Below are 17,462 nucleotides of genomic sequence, written 5' to 3'. Positions count from 1 at the left end.
ACAGCTTAGACAGAAATGTGCATATTAATTGGGAGAGTTTAAAAATGCAAAAAAGTTTATTTGACTAATTTCCCGAGACAAACCCTTTTGACACTTCACCGACGAAACGCATCGTAAGCGGCCATTGTGAATTGTGCCTGGACACTAGCATTTCCGAATTCCAACCGTTATGGGCTGGTTTATGCACCATTCACCATATCTAACTTCTGTTTCTTTAAACTATCATCAGTAATTGGGATGGGTTCTGTTCAGAAGGTAATCATCCGTCTATGTGTGTGGAATCAAGCTAATAAATTAATGACTAATTTACCGAGATCCGTGAAATGACGAGAATATATTATTTAACAGTTTGATTGTTGATCGTTCCATGTTTACACAAATCAAACGCATGCAACAATGAATTAGATTAAAACCTGTTTTTTTATTGCAATTTGTTTATTTTTACTTACAGAATAGTCAAGATTTAGTGCTACAATGTCCGACGGGTGAGTCTTTAAAACCATATTAAAATAAAGTTCATATTTTACGTAAAAGAACCATTTCATATTTCTTTTCCAACCTCGTGGGTTTTCTCCGGGTCCTCCTGTTTCCTCCCACTGCTAAAGACCCCTACGCGCACGCGAATTATTGAAATAAAATTGAACCATATGTTAGTCCCGAAATGACCTAGTTTGTGTCAAGTGGACGTTAAACCACATCTAAAATTCCAACTGTCAATGGTTCTTCTACGCGAATGCCAGTGTGTAACCAGATCTCGGTTTTTCGAACCATCCGAAAGACTATATTATTTTATAACTTTAATTTATCGATAGACGTACAGAAGAATAATATAACTTATTATTTTGTATGTAAGACCACAGGCGTCTGTAATATGTTGGAAAATCATACAAAACTAACATTAAGCTTTGGCTATATAAGTATAATGTCTAAAGTCTATTACGTTTATGTACGTAAGCGAGATTATCAAATAACCTGCCTGAAACCGGTTCATTGGCAAATAACTCGCTTGTAGCCTGTTTTTTTAGATCCACCAACCGGACCTAAATCCAGTGTCTAAATACATTCTAAATTCCCAAGTATATTAACCGGACATCCCCTTACATACCTATATCTTCCAAAAAACTTCACATGACTTCAAAAAGATTAGAACAAACGTTTCATTAAAGAATTCAGCACATTAAAGAATTATCTATTTTTATGGACTTAAATATAACATAGAAACTGACCCTTTAAATCACCACTACCCCATGACTCCTATGAGCTTCATGTCAGTTGGTACACTGAATGTGGTCATTGATTTAAATACTGCATCGTGGTTAAGTGACAAACTCAATAGGATATTAAACCGAAGTTGTAGATTGTATCGCGTTGTATTTTATTATTCGTTTTATTTACCTAATAGATTTAATATGTCTGTTCTTAGTATGAGATATTTTTATTGTGTAGTATTAATGTAGGAAGGAACTGTCTACAATATGTATTAAGCTATGTGTGTTTCCCGGTAATAACTATCGACCTGTATTATTTAGAATGGCATTTAGTAATTGAACTGGATATACACATTAAATTAGCCCGATAAAGAGCAGACAATTGTAATCAGAATTATCACCTGTATATTATTGTTTAATTACAGGTTGGAGTAAAATATTAGCTAATTGTTACTTACCTGTATCTAAATTAAAAACCACGTGGTCTTTAGCTACAACATACTGTAACAGGTAAGATATTTATCAGTAGTCAATTTAATACAAAAAAAGTTATTCCCTATTTAACTTCCAAAATATTTTATATAAGTGGTATCTGATCTTCTAGACACCCAATTCACAATCATGACATTAATTGTTAGATGATCTTCCAAAATACGTAGGACCTGATATACCGTGTTCTAGAATTGGTATCTCCAGTTCCGGAAGTGATATCTCCAGTTCTAGGGGTGATGTGTGATCTAGAATTGGCATCACTTGTTCTAGAAGTGACGTCATTTGTTCTAGAAGTGGCATCACTACTTCTAGATGTGATATCACCTATTACATGGGTCTTGGCACTAGGTATTATATCGGGTATTCTAGAGGTAGTAACAGGTGTTCAGGAAGTGGTATAAGTTGTTATATACGATGTGTTGGGGGCGGTAATAGTGTTTCTAAAATTGTTTCTAGAAGTTTTCAAAATTGGTATTTGGTGTTCTAGAAGTGATATCAGGTGTTCTAGAAACATGTATACATCATGTCGTTGTTAACCTATATCATATAATATATTTCAGATATGGAGGAAAACTAGCCGAACCCTCGGGATATGATTTAACAAGCCTTGTTAGCTCCCTCATTGTTAATAAAACAGAATCCTACTGGATTGGTATGTTGCTTTGTTTTATTTGATATGAAAATGAGTTCAACGTGCTTCGTTTCTGCAACGACATGGCTAATGAAGACGGGTATGAGCCATACAGTGCTGTTTGGGGGACATTTTGTCCAGGCGGCGGCATTGCGGCGTACTCTTATATCGAATTCCAACTGTCAGAGGTTCATTTACGTGAACACCAATGTGTAGACGTTGATTCTTGTCACTGACAAGGGGGAACCAAGCCGGAAAATTTTGATGAACTTTCTTGTCCCACACCGGGGTCGAACACGGGAGCTCAATGTTATCGAGTCAACGTCTTAATCACCGAGCCACCGCGGTTCCCCATTAAAATATAAATCTGGTCACGATTTTGATTATATACAGTGTTAATTTGATTGGATTGGAAGATTTTTTAAAATTTCTTTAGGATTTAGTCAAACCGGGATACCAGACTCGAGTCCCGAGCAAGGTTTTTGGAGCGATGGAAGTCAAACGTTTGTGGATGTTGGTTGGTGGGATAACTTTCAACCGGATCGTCGAGGTGGAGATTGCACCGCATTAAGACCCACAAATACAGATTGGAGATGGTATATGACACACTGTTTAGAGTTACGTCCCTTTATTTGCCAAGCAGCACCCTGTCCGTCAGGTAATATATTATGTAATAAACATGACGCGTTTATTCCTTACTCAGTCGTTCGGATGGTATATGAATTTATCAATAACTGCTTCTCGTCTTTAATCAATGGTTCATCGGCTAGGCCAACTCAGCCAAACCTAGAAACGGTGTAGATAAATTGTACGGCATTGGACGTTTTGTCGGTAACTATAGAGCCGATTTAGAAATTAGGAAAAGAATAGGTTGAATCAATATCCACAAAAAACAAGTTAAGATGCATGGTCACTTTAAACCTCACGATATAATGACATAGATCAAATTCGCATCTTTTTTATCAATGGCGGAATACAGATACTTCAAATCACATTAAATCAAATGTTATATTTTTTTTTAAAAAACAGTTATCATAATAAACGCTAAACATATTCTATATTCCAGATACGTTTCGTTGTTCAAATGGCAAGTGTATTGGCACCCAATTTGTTTGTAATGGTGCGGATGACTGTTCAGATGGACTGGACGAACGGGAGTGCGGTAATTATATTATTTCTCATAACCTTGATAATCAAATCTACTAAGGACAGAGATTGTTCAACGTGTGTAGATAATTAATTCTGTTAATGAAGCGTTCATGAAAACTGGATGGACGTATCAATGTTCATGCAATTCAAACACATTGGTATTTAGTTTGTGACATTTCTTATCGCGTTTCTGTCACATTTACTTGGTCGTCAGTGACTCGCGGTGAAAATGATCGTTTGCGCCATTAACCCGTCGGTCATGTCAGGTATTTTAATTGTCACTTTTTATTGTATAAAAGGGGGTAAATTTGTTAAATATTCTGAACATGCTAAACTATGGCCACGTTTTGAAAGCACTGCTTGTTCAGTCTTTGCAAACAAATATGAACGATCTGGCGGAATTGGAATTAAGACCATCGATAATTAATAACAAATTTGTCGCTGACAATGGGATTGTCTCCCCTGACTATACAACGCTGAACATCGAACTATCTTCCTTGTCAACTCGACAATAGGCATCGAATTATCCCCCCTATTGACGCGACGCTCGTCATCGAATTATCTCCCCTGTCTACACGACGCTGACCATAGAATTAACCCCCCTGTATATCCGAGCTGGCTGTAGAATTAACTCCCCTGTATAGAGGACGATATGTATACAACATCTTACTTTGCTTCTATAGTTTTAGTTTGTGTAAACCAGCACATATAGCTAAATTAAATATTATACTTACAGGAAACGGATGTAACACAGCTTTAACCGGAAGTCAAGGGGAGATAATCCATCCTAACAATCAGTCTGTATATTTACCACGTACTACCTGTCAGTGGCATATAGAAGGTGACTTTGGAACACACCTACAATTACAGGTGAGTTCAATAATAGAGCACTTTCTTATTTCAAAAAATATAAATTACGCTTTGATATCCTAGGGTCTGGTCACCTCAATTATTGCTTGTATTACACACCGGGGTTAGTGTTAGCGTGAGGGGCAGCTATTGGGAAGATTCAGTGGGCTGATTCTGAAATCCTACAGAATAAGAATCTGACACTCATACTAAGGATATGACACCCCCAATTTTGTTTTCTATTAACATTTTGCGTAGTAATTTTATATATAATTAAACACACTATTTTAATTTACTTTAGATTACCAAGCTAGATTTAGAAGATGGTATAGATTATTTAGAGGTTTGGGTTGGTGGTATGACAATCTCGACTAGTAGACTACACTCCCGTTTATCCGGACGGAATCTAAACAATCTTCAGCCAATCATAAGCAGTAATAATATTGCCATCGTTCGATTGGTCACTGATTCATCCACCCAGTTTTCTGGTTTCACGTTGCTATGGCGATCAGGTATAATCAAGTTTTCTTCAGTTTACATTTCTAAATGACTCCTTTTCTGTTGACTGCATAAAACAGAACAATTTTAATAGTCAAATTTGTTTCCACTGCTAGTTTAAGACTTTTGTCGAAAATATAACAATGATTTATTTGAATAAAGACAATCAAATCAGATATGGGAGTTTTACCGGATCATGCAGATCACATGACGTTATTTCCGGACTTTAATACAATGCATATATGGAATTTAAACTAAAGTTGGTGAATTTTTCCTTCAGATTTTCGATGTTCGGTGGCACCTCTTTCTGGGTTTAAGCCCGATGATCAAGCGACAACTATCCCGTCTGCAAGTTTTAATATGGCTTCGTGTCAGACTGAATGCAGCAACCTTGTAAACTGTGTGGCCTCCATCTTTGACTCCTTTCGATGCACTCTTTTGTCTCAGTTACCCAGTCTTATTCCTGCTACTGGTTCTACTATTTACTTCAAAACGTGTCCTCAGGAAATCGGTTATCCAAGTAAGATTAGAATTTTTTGTTTATCTGGAAACGGCAACATTTTAAAACCAGACCACGAAAAAAATCTTTAAACTACTTGTATATGATTTTATTTATTTATCATGGAGGTTGGGTGGTCGAATGGTTTAACGCGCGTATTAAGGGATGTCATGGAGTCAAGTGGCGTGGTTTCGATTCCCCGCCTGTACGTGACCAAGAGTAGGGTGGATATCCAACCTCGTGGGTTTTCTCCGGTTCTTCCTACTGCTAAAAGACCCCTACGCACAAGTGAATGAATGAAATAAAATTGAACCATATGTTAGTCCCGAAATAACCTAGATTGTGTAGAGTGGATGTTAAACCCCATTTCTTTTCGCCCTCTCTTATCTATTTATCAACTGTAAAACTTATTGTTTAATGGTTTAGTTCAGCATTTGCCACCTTGCAACTGTAAATACTAAACTATTAAAATATTTGATCACTTTTTAATTTTTTTAAAAAAAAATGTCTTCCAGTTTTATCCAGTCTTCCACTAGGGCAATCTCCACTACAAGCGGTTGGAACATCCAAACAGCTGAAATCTCCTTTGTATCCTGTTTATTCCGTAGATGACCTTGTGACCTCCTGGGTAATCACGTCTACCGGTTCTAAAGTGATAACATTAGAGGTAAATGTTTTAAGACATGCTCATTACTACAGAATTTAATTAGAGACCAATTGGGTGCTCTTGTGTTTTAGATGATAAGATTTGTCATTGATTCAAGTGACGTGGTCTCGATCCCAGGCTTGTTCAATAAAGCCATTCCACATGTTTATCCCGAAATTACATGGCTAGGATTCAGTGGTCATCAAACCCCATTTTCTAAAATTCCAGGGTTCCTATAAAATCAAACCATATTAACCTCATGTTAAGAAACATTATATGTTTTTTTTTATCTAATGATGTATTTTAGGTTGTAGATTTAGATATATCTGTATCAGGGGAGATAACTATACATGACGGTGACAGTCCTGCGTCACCCACTTTATTAAAACTACGTCATGATAGTCGAGACAAACAGATTATATCAACCAGCAACAACCTGTATATCTACTATAATACTGGTACAACAGATACAATTAACAGAAGAGGCTTTCTCTTTACTTATAGAGAAGGTAGGTAAAAAACATAAAATCAACCTACCGGTATATGATCATATCTAATCTCCGAAACCTTGTTATCCGTTCAGAATTTACAGAGACGTCAATGCTTTGAATTAGAAATTTCGATGCCGATAACAACTTTTCAAGGAAATGGGGTTTAACGTCCTACTGTTCTGCTCCTACTTGGCTAATGAAGACAGGCATACACCATACAGTGTGCTACGAGGGGAATTTTTCCCGGGCAGCGGTACTATGGCCTACTCTTATATCAAATTCCAACTGCCAAGGGATCTTTTACGTACAAGCCTATGTGTACACAGAACTCGGATTTTTCGTCCCACGGCTATACGCTTACTTTTCCAGGGAGTGTGAATTTGATATTTTAGAAATAAATATTATGTAATTTATGACCTACCTTACTATTACAAATATCGAAATATATGAACTAATATCCATGTATCAATTTTTGTTATTCCATTTCAGGTTGTGATTTTACGATCAGATCGAATCAAGGGGAGGTCATTTCACCTGGTTATGCACGTGGTCTATATCCCAATATCTTGCAATGTTCCTGGACAATTTACTCACTTACAGGAAATTCACTCACTCTCAACTTTGACCCCGTTTTTCGTTTGGAACAGGACAAAGATATCGTAAAGGTATGGGGTGAATAATAATATAATATATTTTATGCTGTAACACCTGTTGACAAAATATGAGATAAAGTAACCATTAAATCAATGCGCGTATATTATTAGTAAGTTATCCATATTGTGTGATAATTTGTACCTGACAATGTCTGTGACTGGTAAGGGGGATTGGATGGCCGAATGGTTAGGGTGTGCGCGCTGTATCATAAAGTCTGTCATTGAGTCAACTGGCGTGGTTTCGATTACCCGGTTTTACGTGACAAGGAGTAGGGTCGCCTGTCCAACCTCGCAGGTTTTCTCCGGGTCCTCCGGTTTTCTTCCCACTGCTAAAGACCCCTACGCGCTAGCGAATTATGGAAATAAAATTGAATCATATGTTAGTCCCGAAATGACATGGACTCTGTTTTATTTGATTGCATTAGATATCACGTCTTCTTTTAAAGAAACAACGGATAAATACCCCCCCCCCCCCCGAAAACACAGCACTAGGAAAATTCAATTATTTCCATTAACTGGAGCTCTCGATCCAGCTGTTTTACATTGCTTATCTCCTGAAAAGTAAATGTTTATTCGACGGCTTTTGATTCTGTTTTAAATGACGTCATAACACATGGAGAGTTTGAAATACACTTTAATAATAGGTATACAAAAGTAACGGACCGTCTGACGCTGCCCACACTGGAAATGGTTTTAGTGGCATCACAGCTCCAGGAACTATTGTTTCTCCTAGTGGAAGATTGTATATACAGTTTACTACTAGTGCTTTAGGACAAGATAAAGGATTTAAAGCTAGTTTCTCTGCAGGTGAGTTTTATATTATTATTAACCTTGGTTAAGAACAATATTTGAAAGATTTATGTTTTGCAATCGAAGATGTTTCTTCCGGGATGCGTGCGCATTATATCATAAGGTCTGTCATTGAGTCAACTGGCGTGGTTTCGATTCCCAGATTGTACGTGACAAGGAGTAGGGTCACCTGTCCAAACTCGTGGGTTTTCTCGGGGTCCTCCGGTTTCCTCCCATTTCTAAAGAACCCTACGAGCAAGGGAATTATTATAATAAACTTAAACCATATGTTAGTCCCTAGTTTGTGTCGAGTGGACGTTATCATAATGTAATTGTAATGTTTACAATTGTTTACGTTTTATATAATTTCAGGATGTAATGGTTTAAGTGATCCTACTATCAAAGTTGAACCGTATTATTCTACATACAGCTATAACGAGGTCATCACAGTTACCTGTATAACTAATCAAGTCTTCTATAACAAAATATACACTGGACAATCGAGCATTTCGTTACTTTGTACAAATGGTGGTTCTTGGAATAAAGAAATACCAACCTGTTCTCGTAAGTAACCAATCTGGGATCGGTAACCCTGTTTACATCACGTGACCTTGACGAAATCTGCAGGTGGCCTTAATATTTAGATCTGAGGCCATAGTCAGTGACATACTCACCTAGCAACCGTGGCAGCTCTCATGATTTGGAATTTATACCATATTATATCATGTTATTATATATATATTAAATTCTGTTTCTGTTCATGGGGAACCACGATGGCTAAGTGGGTTAGACACTGGCTTGCTAGCCTGGAAGTTCATCGGGAATTTTCCAACGTTTTTTTCCTCTTATCAGTGGTGCATGACGAAGGGCCAGCTGTCTTTTCGTTCGGATGGGACGAAAAACCGAGGTCCCTTGTATACATTGGCGTGCACGTAAAACAACCCTTGGCAAATGGAATTCGATATAAGAGTAGGTCATAGTGCCGCTGTCCGGGCAAAATGTCCCTCATAGCACACCGTATGCCCGTCTTAATTAGCCCAGCCGTAGCAAAACAGTAGGACGTTAAACCCCCATTTTTTGCCTGTTCCTGGTTTGTTATGTCCGTTATCCTGTATTGTTTAGCCAATTACACAAATGATTTTATTATTTTACCCACAGGCGTGCCGTGTGGAGCTGTTCCTTCTGTTACCAATGGATACCTGATATCTAGCACTGGACCATATTCTGGTTCCACAGCAACGTATGCTTGTAACTATGGTTACAATATGACCCGGGATGCCACCATTACTTGTAAGAGTTCCGGTTTGTGGGATAATGGTCCATCTTGTTATGGTAAATATACATGTTTATTATTTTTATGGGTGAACAACAAGATTTCATGCATTAAAGATACATTATGGGAGATTCGATAACGAGTTGGCAGTTCTTACTATAATAGTTAAAAACTAGATAATGTAAAGGCAATTTGCTGAAAATTTCATTTAAATTGACCCACTAGTCTCGATCATCATTACTAAAGTCAGTACGATAAACAGCATAGTCTCGATTATCCATTTAATCGTTAAATCGTGAAGGAAAGTTATTCAGTAAATCGGCTCATAATCCACTAAAGATCACAGGCTAGCGATGCCATCTATAGTTGATTATGGTCTGGATTGGTTAATTAATGTCTAATAGTAATTTAGATAACATTTCAGGCCTAACGGACTACCTGCAATAGACAGATTTAGCTCTTGCATTATGTTTAAGTAATTAAAATAAATTAAGAGAGCGGAGTTGTAATGTAATACACTGTGGCACTGTCAGATATATTTCATTAATTCGGCTGTAGACACATACGCCATGCTGATGTTCTTACCTTCCACATGGCCTCATATATTAGATTCGTATCATGTACATTGTACTGTCATAGTTAATACACTGCCCCGATGGTAATAGTCGATACGACTGCCTCGATATATAACTTGTCACATACGAAAGTTACGCTACCTGGAAGATGTAAAACCGATGAGAATACTATTTTGTTTAAATAAAGGTCATCCATAACAGTGATCTATTCTCAAAGTACATAGTTCTGTGACATTCTCCTTGCTCTCTGTTACTATATTTATAGTAATCCATTGAGCTGTTCACTGTTATAGGTTACATAATGTGATAATTTAGCTACGTCATGTTAAACTAAATTTGGTATTAATAATGGTAATATTATACATGAAGGTATTTGATATTTTAGCTAGATCGTGTTCAGCTAAGTTTGGTATTAATAATGGTAATATTATACATGACGTTATTTGATATTTAGCTACGTCATGTTCAGCTAAGTTTGGTATTAATAATGGTAATATTATACATGACGTTATTTGATATTTAGCTACGTCATGTTCAGCTAAGTTTGGTATTAATAATGGTAATATGGTGGTATTATATGGTAATGGTTATAATCAAGGATCAGTATTACAGTATAGTTGTATTGACGGCTATGAAATAGTAGGAAGTAATATTCTTACCTGTAATAATGGACAATGGTCAAACTCTGTACCTACCTGTTCACGTAAGTTAGCTTTATACATATCAATCCAACCTCGTGGGTTGTCTCCGGGTACTCCGGTTTCCTCACACTGCTAAAGACCCCTACGCCCAACCCAATTATTGAAATAAAATTGTTAGTCCCGAAATGACCTAGTTTGGATCGAGTGGACGTTACCCCCCCCCTCTCTCTCTCTCTCCATATTAATCTCAAATTATTGTTTTGAAAAATAGTTCTTATACTTGATCAATTAAATACCACATAGAACGCCCCTGAAGAGCTGCAACCCTACATAAGATCTGCCCTAGGTCTCGTAAATCGCTTTCCTCGCACAAGACCATTATCGACAACCACCATTCTTTCGAAAAGACTGGAAACACATTGGTTTATTATTATGCATTTTACAAATGACTTAACATTTACATAATTTCCTGTAAAGTCAGTAATATTTTCAAAATCTTCTTTAATCGATGACGATGGCTTACCTGTTTTATTCATAAGTTTTCTGGAATAGATGTCAAAAGATGACGGATTCATAAATGTTTATTACCAGATGACTCCACAGTAAGGATCTGCCCTAATATGATGATGTTATTATTCAATTAGGATATAGTGTCACACTTTGAATCGTACTCGTATTATACAACGTTTCATTTTTGAGTGGTCTATATCACTACAGACCCGGGACTGTACAGTGCAGTGGACGCTAACGGCAAGCCCCTGAATCCATTCACTTGATCTGATATGTACGTTTGTTTGTGATTTCTGCGTATTGTGTCTTCTACGTAAATTTGTCTTGTGTAATTGCTGGTGTGTGGTGCAGTCCCCCTTCACTTACTATGAAAGACCAATCCTGGTTTATATGACGTGATATTGATAGATAAAGTGCTTTGCTCTTTTTAAAGTATATTATTTGATTCAAGAAAATATTATTGACAGGGGCATTCTACAGTTCTGATTTAAAACCTATTGGTTTAGATGACAAAATAAATGTGACATATACAAATAATATTTTCCCTTATTAGGTGTAAGATGTGGATATACTAATTTAGAAAATGGGGTTATCTCTCCTTCTGGTCAACATTATAAAGATGACAGGTTAACGTTAGTATGTAACCAAGGTTACCAGATATCAGGCAGCACGCCGGCGTTTCTTTGTGGAGAAAGCCCACCAACCTGTATCAGTAAGTGTATGAATTTATTTATTTCATCGTTTTTTAGTAGCTGCGGGAGTCACCCAGTGACTATCATCATCGGTGGCTATTTTATTGACTGGACATCGCAAAAACGGCGTGTTCTGGTACTATTTATATAAAAAAAATAATATCTATACTTGAGCCAGTGTCGAATCACGACATAGACAACAGAGGCAAAGGGACATGGCGATGTGATGACATTTCTGGATGAGCATTGTATTGAAAGTAGTTCTCAGCCCTATTCGTATTTACAATATTCGATGGATTGGTATACACTATTTAACTTTGATGTGTTTATATATATATATATATTGATAATATTTACAGATATAGATGAATGTCGATCAGGAACAGCTAACTGTGTATCATCAACTTGTACTGATACTATTGGTAGTTTTACTTGTACCTGTAATCCTGGTTATACTCTCTCGTCATTCAGTCGTACTTCATGTAATGGTAAGTTCTTATTATGAAAATATACCAATCATTTAGGGAGCCGTGGTGGCTCAGTGCAAAAGACACCGACTCGCTAACCAGGACGTCTCGTGTTCGCTCCCGTTGTTGACCTAAAAATTTCCTCGAGTTTTTCTGGCGTGGTTCCCTCCTCCTTGTCAGTGGTGCAGGGCAGAGGGCCTGACAAGGACAGTGTCTAGCCTTTCGGATGGGACGAAAACCGATGTCCAGTGTACAAAAGCTGGAATTCGAATTCATTTGCCCAATCGGGGCAGAAAAGTAGGACTTTAAACCCCATTTCATTTATATCCACTCTTCATTTCAGATATTTATTAGAGGACTATCTGTTGTGTATTTCGCATTTTACTAGCTATAGAATTATATATAATTGTCATTTTAGATATCAATGAATGTTCAGTGAATAATGGTGGATGTGACCAAATCTGCTCTAATACCCAGGGTTCTTATACATGTAGTTGCTATAGTAACTACGTTCTGTTTACTACCAATGGACAAAATGGCGTCAATATTCCTTCTGGAGAAACGGGACTGGAATCTTGGAATGTTTATCATTATGGTCATACATGTCTAGGTAAGTACATCCAGTTTAAAATGTCTGGGAATTTGATATTTATATACAATAAAAACTCACTGTTAAGACAAGGCCCCAAGTTCACAAAGAATTCTCAGGCTAACGTTCAATCATTGTTTATAATAAATATTTTCGATCCAGAAACACATAGCTTTGTACCTACTTCTATTTGACTAACATGTCATATCATGTTGAATTATACTAATACATATTCTTAGAAACATCTCCAATAATGCAATTATCATGTATCGGTTATGTACATTGTCTAGTCGTTCGGATAAGACGACAAACAGTGGTCTTGTGTGTACCCGTCCTCACTGGCCTGTTGTTGCAGAAGGGTAGGGTGTGAAACACCATTTTATATATTCATGATTATATTTCAGCCATACAATGTCCTTCACTTCCACAGTATATTGTTAATGGCCGTTCTGTCGCCAATAAAACCAGATTTAATGTCGGTGATACCGTTACATACGTTTGTAATGTTGGATACGTCACACAAGGGGCGGCAATTCTAACTTGTGGTAGTACCGGAAGCTGGAACGGACAACCACCAACTTGTTCAGGTATGTAATTATAATTTTAAAACCAGAAGTTTTTAAAATCTAGTTTTTCCATTCTTGTTTCCTGAAGAATTATTTTGAATTTCTTTATGGAGGAGACGGAAGATAGTTAAAACTCATCTACCAAAAATTTAACACGAATTTCTAAGTCAGAGGCGGAAACTGCGTACAAATCTGTAATGGCTCAGCACTAAGCTACTTTGTGCCCTAATTACAATTGAGATAATAGTTGTGAGATGAAGCATAGTTTGATAATTAATAAACGTACTCAAAATATTGAGATTGTTAATTTTTTTTTATATTAAACGTATTTTTCAGCGGTAACCTGTTCACCACCTGGGATACCACCTACATCTAATGGTCTGACCATTTCACCACAATCATCTATAAACTATAACGACTATTTTACTTTGACCTGTACTCTACCCAATAATCAGATACGTACTGAACGGCGAGCCTGTGTTTACAACCAGGCCACTCGAGACTACGAAGTTCTTTCGGGAAGTCTTGAATGTCCAGGTAACGTTATTGTATAATTGCTTTAATCAAAACCTTTGCTCATAATGGAATGCTTTGTAAAATGGCCGATCAAATGCAATGAATATATTCGAAAAATCTTCAGTCCCATCATTGTACAGTATGGGGTTCTGATTATTCACCCCTTGAATATTTTTATTATCAACCCCTGAAGATGTTTAGGTTCACCTCTTGATGGCTTTTATTTTCACCTCCAGATTATGGAAGGCTAAACAGCTCTTTCTTCAATGTTCTTAATTCTCTGTTCTTAATCATAGTCCTTACAAATTACAAATCTGATATGACAAATGTCTGATTTGTATAACGAATATTGATGTTAAGATACAAATGTTAATTTTAGTGTACAAATGTCGAATTACAACAATAAATGAATAAGTAAGAACTAAGAATTGAGAATACTGAATAAAGAGCTGTTAGTTCTTCCACGCTTGTTTGCGTTTGATTTCACCTTAGGAATATTTATGTTTTCACCTTAGGAATATTTATATTTTCACATTTTAAAAATATTTTATATATTCAGTGATAGACTGTGGTGTACCAACCCGCTTTTCTGGAACTTTACCATATTACTACACTTGTACCACTTACGGTTGTTCGTTCATCTTCAACTGTCGTACTCCGTGGTTTCAGCTAGCAGGAAGTAGTTCTGCTAATTCCGGTACGACAGTGAGATGTGGAGTCGACGGACATTGGGATTACGGAAATCTGAGATGCCCAGGTAAAAAAATATTTTTTAGATGCTTTTGTGTAAGATTACAGTGATTTAAACTGTAATCATTATCCTCCCGCTTAATAATCCACTAGTGTTTTGCGAATTCAATCCGCCGATCTTCTTAGCACAAACTGGGCTTATGAAGACGGGCTTATGCCATACAGTTTGCTATGAGGGCAAATTTGCAAGGACAGCAACGCTACTATCTAGTTTTATTTCGAATTATAACTGTCAGTGGTTCTATTACTTATACCAATATGTACACGAGACCTCGGCATTCCGTGCCATCCGAATAACTATACATTTTCTCGTGCGTGACGCTCTGCCTTGCTGAAATGACAAATGGGAACCCTGCTGGAAAATCCAGATCAACTTTCTCGGTCAACACACAGGAATTCCAGGTTAGCGAGCCAACGTCTTACTCACTGACCCACCGCGAACCCAATCGTCTTGGTTTATGTGGTTCACATAATAACATGACCTCGCGCAATATCTGTGTTCGGCTAAAATCAAAGACAGAAGTGGTGTGTCCGGAAATTAGTTGAGTATTTGAAACGACGATGGAATCGGTCCATAGCCAACTGGGGCTATAAGATGTATATTTTAAAGGGCCAATCCCGATAATATTTTGGAGAATAAAACTGCTTAATTTTGTATTAAAATCCCTTAAAATCCTCTACATTAGGGCCGAGCAACTAACTCAATATGTGTGATACGTTTTCAAACAACTTAAACCCGTCAGTCTTCATCTGGAAATGGAGACCGGTGTCCCAAGCTGTATTATGCAGTGTCTGGATAAAACCACGCTTTTATTTTATAAGAATAATGTGTAGGTGAAATTTATCTTTCGTTATCAAGTATAGCACATGGGTCATTCACTGTATAAACCTCAAAAGGAACGGGAATCGATTATCAGGTCACCCATCGAAAAAATTGACCCAAAATCTTAAAAGGGTTACGTGCCCAGATAAGCACTTTTGGTGATCACGTCCAAACGACTCAATATTTTGTGCTAAAATTTTGAGACGGGGTAAATACACCATTTCTGTATATTTTGGCGTTTAAATTTCATACGTACCTGGACTTTTATTTTTGAGACTCTGTTAAAATCGGGATAGTCCTTTTAAGTTTTAAGTTGATGCAAATCTGGATTTTAAAACATACTATTTAACTAAAGTTGTGTGTGTGGTTTTTTTTTTACAAAAAAGGACCAACATGTTCCGACCCAGGTACTCCACCTGGTGGTCTGCAAGTGTCTTCATCCTATGAAGAATACAGTCTTGTTAGTTATACATGTAGTCGTTATGGTTACGGTCCTTCCCAAACAAATTCATTGATGTGCTATTGGGACTCGACAAGAAATGCTCTACAGTGGAATTCAACCATGCCCCGGTGTATCGGTAAGTTTCAAATTTGTGTTAGGTCATACCGATTTAATGACCAGTTCTCCGGTGTCGTGATTTAAATGAAAGATGTTTAATTTAAAAATTTAAAAATTAAAAAAAAAAAATGAAACTAGAAATTTTGAAAAGCGCAATCAAGTTCTTTACCTTTTAATATAGTCTTTTCCCCGAAGAAATGCGATCCAAATCAGGTGTTCCGAAAAACAGATAATCAATTTTGTGTGGTCTTAAAAAAATATTTTCAATAATGATCTTAAAGAGTAATCAATAAATATCCATTTTGCGAAATCCCAAATTTCTAGTTGGTTGAAGCGGAATCGCCAGCCCATTTGTCAAATAGATTATGTTAGTCCACTGCCTTGGGCAGATTCTCCATTTTACCAACTCAAATTTCAGATCTTCATCTTGCTTTTATTATTTCAGATAAATTAGTTCCAACATTTACCGATTGTCCTGTTAATGACGTCATTGTCAGTAAAATGTCAACGGCAGGAATTCCTACACCTCGTGCTACTGACAACAGTAATATGATTGCTAGTTTGGAGATAACGCCACCTACATTCTCTGTTGATCATGTTGTCAAGGCCGACCAGTATGTGACATATAGAGCTACGGATCACGCTGGTAACCAAGCAACCTGCTCTTTTGACATCAGAATCAAGGGTAAGTTTATTTTATGGTAAGATTCAGCTAAGCTAAAATAAAGGAATGGGGTTTAAAATCCCGTCAACAAAAAACCTCAGTTTTTACCCCGTCTGATCGGCTAGCGAGATTCAGCGAAAATAAAGAAATGGAGTTTAAAGTCTCGTCAACACAGTACCTCGAATTTCGTCCCATCCAATCAACTAGGCAACATCTTACTTGTCCGTCCCACAGGCATATCAGTGGGAACAGTCCCGAACTCGCCATGTGAAGTTCGTTAAAGTCAAAATCGAGAGATTAGATTTATTATTTCAATTACCGATTGGACCAGATACATACATGTAAAAGCAAATGTACGCTTCGAAATATGTAGCAGAGGTCGGTTTGTGTACTAATTCTAGTTTCGTTTTTGACTCAATTATATCTAAATCATGCATGACCTAAACATGATCGAGCCATTTTAAATAATGTAGAGGTTCTTTCAAGTGTTATCTATAGAGAGTAAGCGTACGTTGTCAGATGCTACACAACACCCTCACACCCACCCCTGATTGAGTAAGGCTGCAGACCAACAAGATGGAAATACGTGTTATTCGGTGTTCCAGCTGCAGACCAATTTCATTGAAATAAGCGTAATTCGATGTTCAAGCTACAGACCAATTTTATTGAAATAAATGTAATTCTGTGTTGACGCTACAAACCAATTTGCTTGAAATAAATTTAATTCGTGTTCCAGCTGTAGATCAATTTGATTGAAATACATGTAATTCGTTGTTCAAACTGCAGACAAATTTGATTGAAATACATGTTATTCGGTGTTCAAATTGCAGACAAATCTGATTGAAATACATGTTATTCGGTGTTCAAACTGCCAACCCAGGTAGTACTTTATAAGTACGTTACGAAGTAGCATCTTTCACCAACCTGTGGAC

At 37.0% G+C, this 17,462-nt stretch overlaps 1 protein-coding gene and 2 long non-coding RNA genes across 3 annotated transcripts; all 3 read left to right on the top strand.

Moving 5' to 3' along the window:
* The first annotated feature begins 1,641 nt into the window (after positions 1-1,641).
* Positions 1,642-5,329, top strand: LOC130014106 (uncharacterized). Its single transcript, XR_008789085.1, has 7 exons — positions 1,642-1,718; positions 2,261-2,352; positions 2,768-2,989; positions 3,398-3,493; positions 4,217-4,350; positions 4,631-4,841; positions 5,108-5,329. It is a non-coding gene; the product is annotated as an uncharacterized LOC130014106 (long non-coding RNA).
* Positions 5,330-5,854: 525 nt separating this feature from the next.
* Positions 5,855-10,390, top strand: LOC130014105 (uncharacterized). Its single transcript, XR_008789084.1, has 7 exons — positions 5,855-5,993; positions 6,280-6,481; positions 6,953-7,128; positions 7,761-7,923; positions 8,278-8,469; positions 9,064-9,237; positions 10,277-10,390. It is a non-coding gene; the product is annotated as an uncharacterized LOC130014105 (long non-coding RNA).
* A 37-nt stretch (positions 10,391-10,427) lies between these two features.
* On the top strand, positions 10,428-17,286 carry LOC130014028 (sushi, von Willebrand factor type A, EGF and pentraxin domain-containing protein 1-like). The gene is made up of 10 exons (XM_056102820.1): positions 10,428-10,456; positions 11,465-11,616; positions 11,956-12,084; positions 12,482-12,673; positions 13,057-13,239; positions 13,555-13,755; positions 14,294-14,491; positions 15,694-15,885; positions 16,312-16,551; positions 17,267-17,286. Exons 1-10 carry the CDS (start codon positions 10,428-10,430, stop codon positions 17,284-17,286), a joined length of 1,536 nt encoding a protein of 511 aa, XP_055958795.1.
* Positions 17,287-17,462: the final 176 nt, after the last annotated feature.

The sequence above is a fragment of the Patella vulgata genome, chromosome 8 (assembly GCF_932274485.2).
Source record: "Patella vulgata chromosome 8, xgPatVulg1.2, whole genome shotgun sequence".
Classification (NCBI taxonomy): domain Eukaryota; kingdom Metazoa; phylum Mollusca; class Gastropoda; family Patellidae; genus Patella; species Patella vulgata.
The sequence above is the reverse complement of the archived record's forward strand: the minus strand, read 5'-3'. Positions and strand labels throughout refer to the sequence as shown.

What these genes read in the sequence shown, in the direction of transcription:
- LOC130014028 (XM_056102820.1), top strand. Translation starts at nt 10,428, where the DNA reads ATGGTCAAACTCTGTACCTACCTGTTCAC. An exon ending in CTCTGTACCTACCTGTTCAC is followed by an intron (nt 10,457 to 11,464) that starts GTAAGTTAGCTT and finishes ATTAGGTGTAAG; the next exon opens with ATGTGGATATACTAATTTAG. An exon ending in GGGAAGTCTTGAATGTCCAG is followed by an intron (nt 13,756 to 14,293) that starts GTAACGTTATTG and finishes TTATATATTCAG; the next exon opens with TGATAGACTGTGGTGTACCA.